The sequence below is a fragment of the Homalodisca vitripennis genome, chromosome X (assembly GCF_021130785.1).
Source record: "Homalodisca vitripennis isolate AUS2020 chromosome X, UT_GWSS_2.1, whole genome shotgun sequence".
In the NCBI taxonomy this organism is placed as follows: domain Eukaryota; kingdom Metazoa; phylum Arthropoda; class Insecta; order Hemiptera; family Cicadellidae; genus Homalodisca; species Homalodisca vitripennis.
Window position 1 is genome coordinate 75,252,501 of NC_060215.1, and position 18,998 is coordinate 75,271,498.

The window sequence follows — 18,998 nt, forward strand, 5'->3', positions numbered from 1 at the left end:
TGGGTAGATATGAAATTAATGGCTAGAGTGGCAAAATAAGAGTTTCATGTTATTAACCTGTTGTTATCATCCTCCAGAGCATAATAATGTAAGGTTTTAAGTAGTGGAAATAACAAATAACATAGTTGAATATTAAAAGTGGAACTACTTTTTTGCGTGAATCAATAGTCTATTTCCTTGTTTTAAATCTAGGCGGGCATCACGTGATCTTGTTTAGACCTTCAGTCAACCTCTTATTGGTTCTTGCTGACATCAACTGTCACGCCGTCTTTGGATGCATAAGATAAACATAAAATAAAGAAAATGGGGGAGAAAATTTGATCCAAATAAACAAAGTTTTTTGTTAAATTAGTCTTAAGAATACAAGTACATATAAGGCTGAGTGCCTCCAGTCATCATGATAATCATCCCTCGAAGTAGTACCTAGGCTTAACCTTTTTAGTGCCAGAGCATGATGGAAAAGATCGTCTGAAAAATACTACAGATTTCTCTCAATGTCCTGCTGAAAAATGCCATGCATATTTCAGCGATTTTATAACATTTACTAAATCATCCATAAAATCAAAACAGTTTTGTGTCGGCTCTTAATTTTTTCTTTACAGATAAATTTTTTAGTTAAAAACGCTTAAAACATGTGTACACTGCTAATTTATTATATTAAAAATAAAAAACACAAATGGTCCTTACCAAAATATTTTTGAACATTTTTCTAGTTTCATATGAAAAATAGCACTTAAAAATAAATATTTTCTCTAAACAACTGATACTGTTATGTACAACAACTACAATTATATACTTACTTTACTTACTTACTTACTGCCGGGGCATAACAAATCTCAGTCGATTCTTTGCCTCGTCTATGAGCCTCTTCCACGCCACCCTGTCTTCCGCCAGATCCACAGACCCTCCACACCGGGTCACATCTTCGACCACTTGATCGCACCACAATTATATACATGCACCTAAAATTATTTTACTATCTACAAAACTGAAAGATAACACAACTTTTTGTGCTGTGGTTTTTCTTCATAAAATCTATAAAACAAATCTTATATTTAAATGTAATTTAAATTTTAAAGTTAAAAAATAATAATATTTACTTAAAGTATATGTATTTTTCAGTGTTACATGAAAAATAGAGCTTTAAAAATTATTCCAGTATAAAACATAACATACAATTGAAAGAGAAAATTAAACCACATACAAACATAAAAAGTATGGATTAATATTTAAAAACTGTAAAAGTGTAAAAAATTTTTTAACTTTTTGGTTGTTTTACACTAAACTAAATTTAAACTAAACATCTAATTAATCTTGCAAAATTGCTATAAATATTTTTTTTTCTTGTAATTTGGTTTAAATTCTGATTGTTTACATTCAAAACAATTAATAATACATAAAAAAATTATCACGGTAGTAATTTTTAACTGACCTTTTGTATATACGGATATCGGTTTTTTCCGTAGTTTTCGCAGTGTCCGTATAAATGGACGTTGAAATTTCTGGGTAGTTTTTAAAACGTCCATGTATACAGATGTTGCATTATAAGGGTTAAACCACTAAAAGATTGTATTCTAGAGTGTCTGATCACGAATGCTGCCTTCCATTACTGCAAGCTGGGAAATACAATTTGATAAATCAAACAAATATTGTAAATTATCCTAAGCATAATACTAGTTATCTTGCAAAAAAGTAGTTCTGTGACTTATAATATTCTACTACATTATTATTTGTCATTTTCACCCTCTTAAATCTTATATTGTTCTGTTTAGGAGGGTGATGGCAATGTAGGTTAATAATATGAATGTTGTTACCGTTGTGGATAAATAGCCTAGACTTTGAAAACTAATGGTAATAAATTTACTCATAATTTCTTTAAACATAATAAATAATGTAAAAAATCCAACATTAACTTAATAAATGAGCAAAACTAACTTAACCATAACTTCTTAATGGTGTTTGTTCCTAAAACCTAGCCCTACTTACAAGTCATCTGGTAACTTCAGATCACATAAAAATATCAGTTTCCTGATTTAAAAACAACACATGATCAAAAAGATTAATTATCGGTACTGGTATTTAAGTATGATGTTATGTATTAAAGGTTAAATTTTATGTCAACCGCTAGGCTGACTCGGATAAATATCACATTCTATTTGTACATATAGATATAAGAAATATAAATAACAGTGTATTCGATGAAGTAGTTTGAGTTTGTCTCATGAAATCCAGCTTGCTCTAATGTTGTCCACTTGGCTTAGAATAATTAAGTTTTAAAGGTTTACTGGTAATTCTGGTTTAATGTCGCAAGAGTCCACTAGACAGTTTATGTCACACTGTGTAGCATCGCATGTCTTCTTTATGTATGAAATACGTTCTATATTGTTTCAACTTGTTAGTGGAATATTAGTGTTTATATATACTTGTTTTTTAGGAAATTAAATACCACTTCAATAAAATGTGACATTAAAATTAAAACCCATGCAATAAATCAATAAATAATACCAACATTTTTTTAAAGAAATTTTGTAGCCTTAAACTTTTCTACTTATTTTTAAGTCTGGAAATATATTATAGCTCAGACATGTTTTCTTTGTAATGTCTGGAAATTACATATTAGATCAGACATTATTAGAAAACCCATTTTGCTAAGAAAATATTGCCAGTATTTTTTAATATTACAACAAACATTTGATTTAAGTTAAGTTAAATTTGTTCAGTAAATAATAAAACACCATCTTCCTATTTCCAAAATAAACAAACTAAGCTGTAACTCTTGATTCCTGAACAATTAAAAATTAAAATAAATCATAACTCAATAAATTAAATCTAAATATCTTTCTAGTATTAGGCTAAAGTACGTAGCTTCAATGAACATAATTTGAAATGTTTGAAATATATTTGAAAATCAAACAAGACATTTAAATTCATCACAATCAAGCTAATAATGTACATTATCTGTTTAACACATAAATTATATTTTCTCACCTATAAAAAATTATCATTAGTTAATAATGCTTGTCATGAATTGCATTTTTAACCTTTTTAATGCCATGGACAGATATATCAAACTGCTTGTTTGATATACAAGTACTTTGAAATGACCCAAACCAATTCAGTATTAATCATGCTATACTGGAAAAATCTTAATGGTTGTATAATTGTTTTTTGGCATAGCTACTTTTGTGATCTTTTCATTGTGTATGTATTTTGGTGGCATATTAGACTTGTACATGTGAATCTATATAATATGCTCAATATCTCTTGTATATGTCAAGGGAGACCTATTTGATTTGGCATGCATGTTAGAAAACAACCAAATAACAAATAAAGTTATTTTAAATGTAAGGCTTTTTCTTCCTTACACTTTTGAGAATGAAATTTAAAACTTTTTAACTTTCAAAATAATTTCTCATACATATTCATTGTTAAAAAGCTTTGTTTATGAGGAACAGTATAATCCAAAGACAAATTTAAGAACTTTCATAAACTACTTAATAAATGTAATATATACAAAAATTTAATAATGAAAAACTGAATAATTTTTTGAAAATCCCAAAGAAAATTAAAACGAAACATGTTAAATAGTACTGGTAAATGAATAAAAATTTTCCAATATTAATTTTATTATTGCATGGCCTTTCCTGAATCAATGATTCCATCATCGGGCAACTTTACAATGAAGTTCGCATTGATTCATTTGTGAAGTTACCTGATGATGGATTCATTGATTCCGAAAGGCCTTGCAATAATAAAATTAATATTGGAAATTTGTTTTAATTTACCAGTACTTCATTTAAACTTTTTCAAACGTTCGTTCTTCATGTTAAATGATGGTTTAATACAAAATCAAACTCTCAAATAAATGACAACAGTTCCTTAATGCGATGCTAATAAATTTGTTGTAACACCTGGTCAAGAATGAAAGGTAATTTAATAACAAGCTTTTACCATATAATTATATATTCAAAAACAGCACACTTGTAAAAAATTTGGTCATAATGGGATCACTAGTTTCCGAATTATGAATTTTCAATAGTTTGAGTTTATGAAGTTGCATTATGGTTGATAAGTGCAACAAACCGGTACATGTTTACATTGTTATTTACATAAAAAATGGAAGTTATTGTCTGTAAATTATTTGCTTTATATTTCAAAATGCAGAAATAATCAAGCTAAATTTTGATGTAACTTCTATTGTTGTAGTTCTGTTGGTTAGTTTGTGGTTAACATTTAAGCTCAGATATTTCAAATTTTTGACCCAAGTGTTAGGGAGTTTTTATTACTGCCACAGAGATGCTCGGTAAATCAATAATATTTTGTGGATAAGTTACTTTTGTTATTTTATAGCATATATTTGATTTTACCCATTCTAAAACCAGCAGCTGTTTAGTAACACTGTACCATATAGGGGTGCATTTATGCTTCTGACACCACAAAGTCACTGAAATTTGATTTTTGCTCAAATCACAGTTTGTGCTTTCCATTTTGCTTGCCATTATGTTTTCTCATGCTTCTAGTCTAGAGACAATGTACAGATTTTCTGCAGTTTTGTTCATATTTTGTATTGATTACTGCTGTTTTATCATATACGAGTACAAAGCAATAATTTTTGTATTATATTTTTCTCTATACTCCTTAAAGGAGAATATGTCGGGACCACAGGAGGTCTATAATTAGCTTCTTTTTGTTTTATGGCTGCTTAATACTAAAAAAACAAGTATATTTTCCTGCATTACTTGTGAAATTCTAGTTCCTTCTCAACTAATTTTATATATATGTCTTCAAATTGTTACTAAAACGCAAACCGCTTTTTAGCTGTTTATTTAAAAAAGTTTTTATTTACCCAAACTGTAAGAAATAAGGTCTCAAGGATACTTTTAGCTTTCTATTGACTTGATAATTCATAAAAAAAACCAGTAAACAGCACAATAAAATTGACTTTTTAAAGTTATTTTATACTAGTTTCAATTTGAATGATTTTAATCCAAGAGTAATAAAGTTAAATTATCTGTATGGAAAACTTGGTTGTCATAAATAGTAGTAAATAAATAATGTTTTATCAGTCACTGCACTGTTAAATAGTAAAATGTATAAATTATTAGAAAGATATGGACACATATATATTTTGTTTTCATGTTATTTTAACTAAAATTGTAACTTATTTCAAGTAATGTAAAAATGTTATATTTGTTAATGAAATAGGAATAATTCCTTATTGATTGTGCACTCTTGCAAATGCATTACACAACACTTGTCATCAAAACCACTATTTTCCATGTGTAACCAGATTAACAGGGCTGTATAACAAGACATGCCCACACGTCTCAGTACCATACTGGATTCAGATGCAGCTGACAATTACAGGTGGGAACAAATCATGCATATCTCATCATGAATTACAGGAAATGTACGGTGGCTGTTGTGACAACTAGAGCATGAAACATTCTTATAATCTCATTCTGTTTTCAATTATATTATTACACAATATATATATACAGGGTGAGTTTTTTAAAGTGATCCAATAGCTAACTTTTTAATTACATAACTTAGCACCACACTTTAAATTTGGAACTTGCTCAATTTTAAGTTTCACTCAGGAATACACTTTCAAATTTTTTGAAGATGGTCGCCATTTTCCAATATGGTGGCCAACTTTAAAATATTTTATGGAACACCCTGTATTTTATGTTGTTTTTAGATTTTACTCTAAAAAATAAAACCTTTTTGTACTTGAGAGTTTTTTCCATATCTCTAATGGTTCAGGAGCTACGTGGACTGGAAGTTTTCATAATTTTTTTCCAATATGGCGCCCCAACTTTAAAATCTTTTATGGAACACCCTGTATTTTATGTTGTTTTTAGATTCTACTCTACAAAATAAGACATTTTTGTTTCTGAAAGTTTTTCTATATCTCTAATGGTTCAGGAGCTACGTGGACTGGAAGTTTTCGGATTTTTTCGAACTGATGGTGAAAAATTTCAGTCCACGTAGCTCCTGAACCATTAGAGATATAGAAAAACTTTCAGAAACAAAATTGTCTTATTTTGTAGAGTAGAATCTAAAAACAACATAAAAATACAGGGTGTTCCATAAAAGATTTTAAAGTTGGGCGCCATATTGGAAAAAATTATGAAAACTTCCAGTCCACGTAGCTCCTGAACCATTAGAGATATGGAAAAACTCCCAAGTACAAAACGGTTTTATTTTTTAGAGTAGAATCTAAAAACAACATAAAGTACAGGGTGTTCCATAAAAGATTTTAAAGTTGGGCGCCATATTGGAAAATGGCGGCCATCTTCAAAAAATTTGAAAGTGTATTCCTGAGTGAAACTTAAAATTGAGCAAGTTCCAAATTTAAAGTGTGGTGCTAAGTCATGTAATTAAAAAGTTAGCTATTGGATCACTTTAAAAAACTCACCCTGTATATATATAAGACTGGATTTACAAAAAAGAACATATTCAGCATTTTATTGGAACTAGATTTTTCATAGCATAGGGTTTCAAATATATTTAACAAAATAAAATATTTTCTAAAACAATTTCCTCTTCTGACATATTTTCTCTATTACATACATTAGAAAACGTTGATCCTATCAATATTAACAGAGATATTAGATGTTCCATGAAGGTGTATATTTTTAAGTTTGAAGCTGAATTAGAGGTAGCACAAGAGAAGTTCTTGGGGTGAAATACATCTTCCCTAATTTAGTCAGGTGTTTGATGTTTTTGGGATATTATTATTTGGACTGACATGGCTTTCTAGTCCAAGAGATCAAGCAATTAATTTCTTAACTCACTCATAACATAACCCTGCAGTACTTACTTGAGATAAACTGTTTTAATACAAGTTTTTCAGGCTGCAGTGCATTAAATTACAATTTGTGGAAGTCAGAGAGGGGATGACTAGACCATCGTACTCAATGCTGGTATTGTGAAAATGTAGCAAAATATGAAGCGATTTCAATGTTATAGCATAAACTGTGATAAATATGAGGATGGAGTTAGGAGTTAGTTATTCTTCAATTTTGATCTAACTGTAAAGCCTATATTGTAATATTGTCATTTCTAAGAAAGTGACATCTGAGAAATAAATATATTTTTTTCCCGAAGGGAATGTGGAATGCTTAACTGCCTAAGTCTTCAGGACAGGAAACAAAATACTGCACTTGGCTGTATTAAAGTCTAGTCCCTTAGCTGATGCTGTCTGCATTATCTAATCTAGGTATGTGTTAAAACAACCCTCTTGTAATGTCTTAGCAAAAAGAGAAGATCGTCAGCAAAAGCCAAAACATTGAATAGCTGACTCTCGATATCATAACCTCATAGCATAGTCCTCTAAATGACATCCCCATATAATTAAAACAAAATTTGACAGATTGTTGTCCTGCCTTACACCATGGTAAAAACGTGAAGCTTCAGGCTTTTTTGGTATGCTATATTCATTGGTGACACAACAAGATATGGTATGAAATCATACACACATGTAACAACAGACAGTATGCAGTCTATATAAATATAATACTCCCTATCGATTTCCATTACTGTTTACTTTATATTTTTTTACTATTTTTTTATATTTGTTTACTTACTCCAAGTTTTTATTTTATAAAAATACAACATTTTTCCCAAATTCCCAGTTTTGAAATAAAGCATTGACAAACATTTTACAATGCCAAATTTTTGTATCAGTATAATATGTTCTAGACTTGTGTGAAATGGGGTTTTGGATAATTTCTGCATAAACTTACATGCAACCAAATAATTATGTTTTTCCTAAAATGTTTGTATATTTATACTTTCATGTTTTTTACTGTTTTAGGTTAAACATGTCAGATTTACTTTCTGCAACCAGAAGAACTATTCGAAACCGGACTTCCAATTATGACGACTTGGACAGCTTGACTGATCCTCCCGCTCAAGTGTTTCAACAGCAAAGCCATGACGATGAAGAATTCTTGCCACCATTACAGGAATTGGAGATGAATTCTGTTTCAGTTGTACCTGATGGTAATAATAATTGAAAGCGTTATTTTTTGAATGCATTTATATTTTAAAAGTATGCTTCATAGAATCCTAAGCCAAATATTTAAAATAAAATATGTAGGGAGTTCATAATGAAATAAAATGATTTTGTACCTTAGGCGATTGTCTAATCACAGGAGAAATCTAATAAAATTATTTTCAAATTACCTTATTCCCCCCCTCTTTCCTATTATTGACTCTATCTCAAGTTCTTTTATGTCTTATACATTGTAATTTTATTAGGTTATACAATACGTTTTTTAATGTCTTAGAATAATCAATAGCGAGGTTTAGATTCACATTTATTCTATTTTAATCAGTTTGTTACCAACTACTACTTTGTCATCATTTATTGTGCATCAAACTTTTAATATTTTGAGAGGATTTTATGAGGGGTCAACATGTATGAGGGGTGTACCATTTGACAAAATTTGTGAGAACCAAATTGAAAATTTGTTTACTTAGCAATTGCAGCTTAACACTGAGCTAATGTGTATTAGTATTATTTACTTCAGTTATTTTTAAACTATACAAATAATTGTGATGCAAAACAAGACTTGAAAGAACTTGAACTCCTTAAAATATACCAGTGTTGCAGAAAAACAAACGGTTACAAATTTACAATTTTTTAGGAGCTTTAACCCTGGAAGTAGTTGACAAGGGCCCGACATCTGGTGTTTATGTCTAATTTTTTAACATAATGGATTGAGGAATGTCTATTAGATTTGGTGAGAACTAGTGATTTAAATAAATCAGGGTAGACTACACTAGTAAATTGATAACAAATATGCCAAAGCATAAGTTTACACTATGACTTACTTGTTTTATACTATATATATAAAAACAACATAAAACTAATATTACATATCATCTCAAAAGTCTTCTCTACAGACATTTGATTAAAGCTCCACAGTTAAAATGAAGTGTAACAAGTCGTAGTTTATTTGAGAATGTTGAGAAAAAAAGGATGTACATGTCAATATGTACATATCTCAATGAAGACACTACATGTGGCTAATCTGTATTCTAGGTAGATACCACATTCAGGATCGTAATGGAGTAAAACCACAAAAATGAGATACATTGCAACAGTTTTTAAACCACATTTGATTTTAATAGCAAAATTGTTCTTTAGATGAAAAATATCTCTACATCATAAAAGAAATTTGTTCACAGTGGGTATTCAGTGAGTTTGTTGTTTCTTTGTGAAGTGTGAATTGGACAAACAAATTGAAATTAGTAATAATAATTTAATGAGTAATGTATTGTTACAGATACGTTCACTGTAACACAGGCAGTAAATGCATTTGGGTTTGGAAAATTTCAAGCAAAGCTGTCATTATTCACGGGTCTTTGCTGGATGGCCGATTCAATGGAGATGACAATACTCAGTATTCTGTCACCTGCACTGCATTGCGAGTGGCATATATCCCGCTACCAACAAGCTCTAGCAACAACTGTTAGTAATTCTTATTTACTGAATAGAATATAAGCCAAAATGTTGTCTTTAAGTCTTTAATGGAATATCTAACAAATATCAGTTTTAGGGCTGTCCTACGCTTTTCAAGAGGGTGATAGAAGGACTGTTACAGAGTATATGATTTTGCCACCCCATACCTCACCCCTATAGTATGGGTAAACAATTTTCTTCCCTTCAAATGACCAGATGATGTACTTTGTAAGAAGCCAAATAATGAAATCAGTCATATTTTTAAAATGACCCAACTTCTGAAAAGAGATTGTTAAAATAATAAAGAAGTTTATAATTGTTTTGTAGTTGGTGCAGTTGATTGGGATTGTATGAGTACTAGTTTATTAAAGAATATTTAAAATGCTAAAGCGAAACCTCTGTCATGTATAATTAATACAAGTTTGGAATCAGAAGTTTTTCCAGATAATCTTAAAATATATAAAATTGTGCGTATTTAAAAAGTAAGGGAAACTGCTCGGAAGTTATTAATTATAAACCAATTGCACTTATTTCTTTTATTGCTAAAGTTTTTCAGAACAGTATTTGTTATAGTTTAATTGATTTTTAGAAGCTAAGAGCATACTTTTGTAAATCAACAGTGATTCACAAGGGGGATATCCACTTTATGAGCCATAATGAAAGGTGGTTATATTTGTGGTGTGTTCCTGGATTTTCAAAAAGCTTTTGACTGTGTAGATATAGATATTTTACTTGATAAATTAGAAAAGTACGGAATAAGAGGTACACCTTATGATTTACTGAAATCTTACATAGTCTGTTAGTATGAACAATTTGTTAGTATAAAAATTTGATCACACTGAAGTCACATCTAGAAGAGCAGATATTATGAGCTGTGTACCTCATGGTTCCGTTCTCGCTCCATTGTTAATCTTAATATATACTAATGACATTGGAAATATAAGTAATCCTAACCAGACAATTTTATTTGCAGATGACATGTGTATACTTTAAAAACAACACAAAACTTTTGAAAATATTAATTTAGAAATCATAGGAAATATAAAAATTAATAATATAGTGCAATACTTTAATTAAAACATTTTAACAGTCAGGGAAATAAATCAATAGCTGTAAATTTTACTTCAAATAAAAAAATTCTCTTCTAAAATTTAAATAGTAATTAACGATTTAGTGATACCAATTTATGATTCTATAAAATTCAGACTGGTCATCAACAAAAATTTTAATTGGAGTGAACCTATAACTACTTTTTGTTTAAAGTTATCTAAAGTAATAATTATTATTAAAAAACTGCAGTAAAAGAGCTCCTAAAATGGAAATTGTGCATTTGTTTTTTACTTCCAATTGGTTTATGGTATTGAAATATCCACCTTGCTCAAAATAAAGCATACTGTTAGGTCTGGTAATCTTTGAGGTCATTGATACAAAACATATCATCAGATCTTATACTGCTCATCTGGCTTAATTGAAAAGAAGACAAATCTATTGAAGAGTAAAAAAATATATATCATATGGTGCAGTAGTGGTACATTCTGTTGGAAAATAAAGTCATCTGAATTAGTGTCTAATTGAGGGAACAGCTGCTCAAGAAACATCACAAAAGAACCAGTTTGGTAGGATCTTTATCATGCTATAAATTTACGCATGGCTCTCCTATACTCTGTATTCTTATTATGTCTGACAGTTTACTTTGCCACTAAATACTGTGTTCAGAAATTTGATGTTCTTTATTAACAAAATGTTTAAAGAAATATAATGGTGCCAAAATTACAATAAAAGTGGATTAAAATTCTTGTTTTATAATATCAAGGCTCATTTCCTTATAGACATTTTAGTTGTAGGTTTTTCGTTCAGCATAAGACTATTATTTTTTGCTGAACTTGGTAGGATGATGTGAAAAAAGTTGGTAATCAGCTGCTCTTTGGGTGTTGTAGGTTTGTACGAGTATGTCCTTATGTCTTGGATCCAGTTGATCAGTGTGTATAACTACAGCATGATTATACAGAGTTGTGACTTAAAATTTTGATAGATTTTTAATATGAGACCTCTGTTTTAAATTTTTAATGGCATTTAACACGTTAGCTGCCAACCTCGAAAAATACGTTTTAGCGCTAAAGTGCCAAATTTTTAAAAGATAAATTGTTGTAACCTTTTGTTATTTTTCTCTCCTTTGGTTACTAATAAACATGATTTTATGATTTATGTATATTTATTACGTTTATAAAGCGTCGTGCACATTGGCCCGACAGAGCTTTTTACAAGGCGATATATTACATAAATCATTTGCCGTCGGGCCTGATTCAGGGATATTCCGTTTTGTTGATGTGCAGCCTGAATAATTCCCGTGCTTTAGTTCTCTGTCTGGAATTGCATCAGCTTACTTCTAACCCGCCTTTTCCACATAGCTGAGTGCCAATTGACACGTTTTGTTACTGGAATCCTACATTGTGTTTTTTTATAAGTAATGTTTCGATAGTTGTGTGTGTGTATACTATTGATCGGTAAAAATGAGTGGCGATAATCTTCTTACGGATGAAATCGAACGTATGATTGAGAATCCGTCTTCCCCGGGTGATTTGTTTGCCGAAATAAGTGATGATGACAGTGTGGAGTCAATGGTGGTTAGTGATATACCGAATGACACTGATAGCGACCTAGACTTTATTCCTGGTACTGATTCAGAATATTACTCTGATGACAATCAAGAATCAAACGTGGAACTTAATTCTACTGATGCTAATGGAACAGTTACAGATATCACAGGTACTTCTTTTATTTCTACAAACGCCAAGGACAATGATTTGGGCTGGGAAATGTTTGAGGGTAAGCAGAAAACGTTTCAGTTCACTCAGACAACAAAATTTATTTTTTGTTTACCGAACAACAGAAAACCAACAGATTTTTTTCGTCATTACTTGACAGATGAAGTAGTTGAACTTATGGTTGTAGAAACTAATCATAATGCAAATGAAGTAATTTCAAAGCTGCGACTAAGTCGTAAGAGTAGTCTAAAAGACTGGAAAAATACCAATCATGGGGAAATGAAACAATTTATTGGCCTTCTTTTATATATGGGTTTTAGTAGGACTTCCAAGAATCAGTGATTATTGGTCACAAAACCCTTTGTATAAATTCTCAGTTGCCCGAAAAATAATGAGTAGAAACAGGTTTCAGTTACTCTTACGTTTCTGGCATTTTAACGGTAATGAAAACCTCAAAAGAGATGGGCGAATTGGTAAAATAAAACCTCTGCTTCTAGCACTAAACAATTTATTCTTCACTTTGAAAGTAGCAGAGCAAGATTTAATTATTGATGAAACTATGGTGCCGTTTCGTGCTAGACTAGGTTTCCGGCAGTATATTCCCGTAAAGGCCCTACAAGTATGGGATAAAAATATTCAAGCTGTGTGATAAAACGGGTTATACTTATGCAGTAAAAGTATACATGGGGAAAGGTACTGTAGAAGTGACAAAAGACAGATCTGTTGCGACTAAAGTGGTACTGGAACTCATGACAAACTTTTTAAATAAAGGCCACAAGTTATATACGGACAACTACTACACATCAGTAGAATTGGCTAATGCTTTGTTGTCAAATAAAACACATCTTGCTGGTACCGTGAGAAAAAGTCGTAAAGACCTACCAAAAAACCTTTTAAAACAAAAACTTAGTAAAGGTGAAATGGTTTGTTCCGAAAATAAAAATGGTGTAGTTGTTACCAAGTGGAAAGACAAAAGGGAGGTACACATGCTTTCCACATTCCATAGGCCGGAGTACGTCGTCCTTGACCAAAAAAAAGTTGGAGGGCCAAATGTAATGAAGCCATTAGTCATCGTTGACTACAATAAGGCGAAGGTTGGGATAGACGTATCCGATCAAATGTCATCATATAACACTGCAGTACGGAAGACAATGCGTTGGTTCCACAAACTAGCTGAAGAACTTCTTCTTGGAACTGCAGTGGTAAATAGTTGGTTGGCCTACAATAATTTTCTTAACCACACTACATCTCATAATAAAAAAAAAACAAAACTTAGTCTCTATCACTAAGTTCAGAGAGGAATTGGCCTGTTCCTTGATGAACGTGCAGGAAGAGCCACACATTCCAAATGTGACCACTACAGGGCACCACTACCTGACGTCATCTGCTTTTGTTGGTGGAGGAGTACAAAAACGCCGACAAAGAAAGGTGTGCAAGTTGTGCTACAAAAATGTATCAGAGAAAAAAGGACGTAAGGTAGCAAGAAATTTGACACAAGTAACTACGTTTTGCAGTGAATGTCCCGAAAAAAACCATTTTTGTGTGAAACATGCTTCAAAATTATACACAAATAGTATATCTTCATTCATCTTTTGTATTGGGTAATTTTGTATTTACTTATTTTTCTTTACTTATAAGAATTGAATTATTTGAATAGTAAGGAAAGCAAAAAATACGAAAATAAATAAGATACAACCTTTTATTTACTACATTTACTTTTTGTGAAGCTTATAAAATAAATCTCTTTTTACTGTAAAATAACAAATCACATATTTTATTCTTCCTGGTAGCAATAATAAGGCTAAAACCTTATTATTTTATATTCTAACACCTATAAAAATACCCATCGGGCAATGTGGCCCAACAAAAATGGCCAAAGTAGCAATCTCATTCATATCACTAATAACGAAAATAAACACAACAAACAACGTTCTGTTAATAGCAGAACTCTTCATAGTTCAATCAGTTTCAGTTAAAGTCGTCAGGGTGCAGCACAGGCACGAAGGTAATCAAAATGGTGGGTACCGTCATTGTTATGCTGTCGGGCCACTTTACCCGACGTGCAATCTCTTAAAGACGTAGAGCGTCGGTCCATTTGGCCCGACGTGGCAGCTAACGTGTTAATGTTCAGGTCTGTAGCAAATTTATGTACCTGGCAATACCTCATATTTTGTATCGAGTGATATGCCTACATTTATTAGTAGAAAACACCGCAATAGATGGAATAGTAAACGGTTAAATTTAATATTGATCTAATAATATTTAATATCTGATAATATATTTCAGGTGGTTTTCCTTGGGATGATGGTTAGCTCCACATTTTGGGGCCATATCAGTGATCGGTATGGAAGGAAACAGGTAAACGTGTAGTTATATATTTAATTAATTAAATTATAAGTTAATAAGAAGACTGATTGTTCTGACTTTTGAAAAGAACTATATATATATCGCCAAATCCTTCTAGTCACTTTACCTAAAGATCTTTATCTTTTCTATTGTCAGTTGCTTTGTTTATGTAGATTAAGTGATGAATATTAGATATTCGCACCCTTGCCTTTATATCAAATGATAATAGCTTAATATAAATTGATTAGAGTTTGTTTGTATATTAAATAAATCACTAATAGTTTGTATTTAGACATTTGTCTGATCTGCTCATGAAATTAGAAGGTAAGTAGTTCATCTCTGGACAAAGGAATGAAGGAGATTGTTTACAATTTTAAACATCTTGATAAGATCACAATAGTGGTATAAGAAGCAATTTCATCTTTTTTTAAAAGTTCGTTGTTGACAATGGATGATGTGAAAGGATAATGAAATATTTAGTCTTTTCCATTATTAGTGTTGGTGAGGGCAATTGTCCGAAATCATATTATCCTTTCAAATAATTTCTTATTAGCTCTCAATTCTTTAGATTTTACACACTAAATATTAAATGGCATCAAATTATATTCAAGTAATGTTTTATTGAAAGACAGCTTCCAGAAAAGAATGAACAATAGATAGGGTGATTCATGAAGATATGTAGAAACTTTGGTATCTTGTTCTACATGTAAAAATAATGGAATAAGTTTATATAAACTTAGGTCCGGAAATGCTTTGTTAGCGAGCTACGACTAGCAAAATATATCGCCTGGATTTTAGCTCACCATATCAAACGAGGTCTTCCTGAAATTCTGGTAAGGTAGATTAAGAAGTAAATTAAATAACTTTAAATGGTTTTTGACCTAATGAATTGAATAAAATAAGTCCCAGAACTGTAAGTTAAGTAGTTTTTGAGAAAACCCGTGTCAAATGCCAAAATGGGTGAAAAACACATTTTTAATCTTTGGGCAACAATAACTTTGATCACCAAGAAACAGACAAACATTTTTTATAAAGCTTGTACAAAATGTTATTCTGAACAAAATCATGTAAATATGCACACAGAAAGCAAATAGATATTTAAATAAATTCATTTGTATTTATAACAGTACAACACGCCTTTTACATTTGACTGACAATAACTTTGTTACTTACCCAATGAACAAAATTAAATTTAAACTAAGTAATTTTAAATTTCAATTCTTAAATGAAAAGTTGTTTCATAGAGTAGATTGATTTTTAATAGTGATTCAGGTGCTGTTGAGTTTCAGTCCGTGTAAGTATTGTTTTGTCTGTAGTAATTATTAAACTATTGGAGTAGTAATGCCACTACTCTTTCTTTGCAAGCGAATAATACACAGATATGATTTTAATTTGTGGTGTATATGAAGACAGTGCTACGGCCGCTGTTGAAGAATACAGACAGCGTTACGCTTACCGCAGAATTCTAAATGCTAGACAATTAGTGCTATATTTCTTGTGTTACGGGAAACAGGATCACTTCCAAGTACAAAGTTCCAGTATGACTGCTCTTGCCAATATGATGTTATTGTAGAGGAAAACATTGTTGCTGTTGTTCAACGTAGTCCATGCATTACAGTACAGTACGTATTTCTAAACAGTTCATTGTTACTCAAAGTAAAGTATAAAGAACAGTCAATAATAACAAGCTCTATCCCTACTATAAACAAAAAATACAGCATTTGCATCCAGGACAAAATTGGCCCATCGCTTAGAGTATTGCATTTGGTTAAACACTCATTGCAAACTCTTTAATTATATTTTATTTACCGATGAGTCACAGTTCACTCGTGATGGTATCAACAATTTATAAAACCAACATTCATGGGCAGAATTAAACCCTAATGCAACAACTGAATGTAATTCTCAACAGCGTATTAACATTAATGTATGGTGTGGTATTTGTTTTTCAAGAGCGCTTAACAGGTCAGACATATATACAGTTTCTTCAATTAGAATTACCCACATTATTTGAAGATGTGCCTCTTGCAACGTGACACCAGCTTTACTTCCAACATGATGGCACATTGCCATATTTTTTAAGTATTGTTTCCACCTACTTGAATCAACGGTTTCAAAATAAGTAGATCCGTTGTGGAGGTCCTATACACTGACCACTCAGATCACCAGATCATACGCCGTTGGATTTTTGCATATGAGGATGGATGAAGGAGAAAGTTAACGAGTTTAAAGTTAATTCCCATGAGGTGCTACTTAGACGTATTAATGAAGGCTTTACGCAGTTAAAAGAAAGCCCTGTTAAACGAAGGAAAGCAACAAGAGCCATCCCTAAACGAGAAGAAAAAGTCATTTAAGTCGACGGTGACACTTTTGCAAATTTACTGTAATTTGGTTGAATGCAGTAAATTTTACTTTGCACTGTTATGAATAAAATTTCATTTAATTAAACAAACATATATATATATGCTTTCTGTATACTTTATTTACACAGTTTTGTTCAGAATGAAATTGTCTAAAAGTTTTTCTACAAAATTTTATCTGTTTCTTGGTGAAATAATAAAGTTATTCTTGCTCAAAGATGAAAAATTGTGTTTTTCACTCAATTGTTTGGATTTGACATGGTTTTTTTTTCGCAAAAAACTATTTAATTTACAATTCTGGGACCTGTTTTATTCACTTTCTTAGGTAAAAAATCATAAGAAATGATTGATTCGCTTCTTAATCTACCTTACTAGAATTTCAGGAAGACCTCGTTTTACATGGTAAGCTGAAATCCGGGTTAAAGTTTTCTCTAGCCGTAACCTTGCTATCAATGTATTTCAGAACTCATGTTTATATACAAATTTTAAATTATTTTTACATGTATGATGAGCTTCCAAAATTTCTGCATATCTTAATGAATCACCATGTATAGTATGAGGAAAAAGTGGAAGTGTCCTAAAGTAAATAAAATAGTTTATATGTTTAATGGGAGAAGTGGGTTTTACAAATAAAAAATAACTATAAGTAAATGATTTTGTGACAAATATTTTAGTTATCTCAGTATATTTAAATCTTGAGTGCATATTGAAAAGAAATCATTGAGTAAAATGTGTTATTAACTAATTTAAATTTGATTTGAGATTCAAAGGGAATTTGGTAATTTCTTTCTATTTTCATAAAATTTTCAATTAAAAGTCAAAATTACGTTTATTTGGAATATAACAAATAATTTTTTAAATTAGAAGTAAGACATTGTTTTTATAGTAAACATTGTTTAAATGAACCACTTTCACATTTTTTCTGAAAGTCCATTTTGATTTTACAAAGGAACAAATTAATTGTTTACCTAAAAGGACTAATTTAGAAAAAGAAATATAAAAGATTCACCATTGCAGTTTTCCATACAAAAACATTGATTTATTTGTATTCTATAGCATAGTTCACAACAGTGAATAAATATTATCATCAACTGAATCACTTTATTCTATAGATTAGACACGGTTAATAATTGTTCTACTACAGTAATTCTTTTCACTGTGCAGTGGCACGAATAATACAATCTTCAAAGCATTCATCACATCACTATCACTTCAGAACTATATTACAATCCCTGTACAATACTTAAGAATCAACTTCAGAATCAAATAAGAATTAACGTTCTATCATTACATGCAATGTAATCAAACTGTCTTACATTAAAAGCAAAATACTAAACAAGTTAAAAATGAAACTTGAAAAAAATAAGAAAAATAGTCAGATTAGCCATTCTCAAAAATGTAATGATTTGGTTTGTTACGTCTAAATACTGTAATACATATCTTATAATCAGTGGAGATTTTATTACACATAACCATGTATCTACCTCATTGTTTTAATTTTGTGTTTGTAAATTCAGTGTTCAAAACATAGTTATTAACGAAATTCCAACATTTTAGATATTATCTTTAATAACTACCATTTCTGTTAAGAGTCACCCACATTTAATTTTCCTCATATTTGATTGTCTTACCCCTCAAGATGTTAAAATGATTTACAACTAAAAAGGTATTTATATTTAACATGTTTTAACAATTTCCACAATTTGCTCCCTTGAAAAGTTCAGATTTACTACCTACACAAAAAGTAGAGATGGACTGATAAAAAGAAAATTCAATTCCGATTCTGATAGCTATTCCTAAATTGTAGTTTTGAATCTTAATTCGATATACATGTTTATGATATTTCTAATTAAGAGTATAACACAAAATTGTTTCAGTTTACGAAAGCAAATTCGGCCAATAGTATCGGGCATCCGTTCAAACCATCCTTAGTCATGATAAATAAATGTTAAGATATGATAGTATTGAAATATATTCTTATAGAGAACATTTTTATATAACTACATAGAGTAAACTAAAAAGTAAAAAAAATTGTGATAGTCCTTTTGTTTT

At 30.5% G+C, this 18,998-nt stretch overlaps 1 protein-coding gene across 2 annotated transcripts in view; it reads left to right on the plus strand.

The window, feature by feature from the left end:
- The window catches only part of LOC124369219 (synaptic vesicle 2-related protein), a 55,391-nt gene that overhangs the window by 1,437 nt on the left and 34,956 nt on the right, over positions 1-18,998 (plus strand). For both annotated transcript variants that reach the window (XM_046827065.1, XM_046827066.1), the window contains exons 2-4: positions 7,823-8,010; positions 9,300-9,484; positions 14,527-14,598. In XM_046827065.1, the coding sequence (XP_046683021.1) occupies positions 7,830-8,010; positions 9,300-9,484; positions 14,527-14,598 (438 nt within the window). In that variant the 5' untranslated portion in view covers positions 7,823-7,829. The remainder of the gene's footprint in view (positions 1-7,822; positions 8,011-9,299; positions 9,485-14,526; positions 14,599-18,998) is intronic.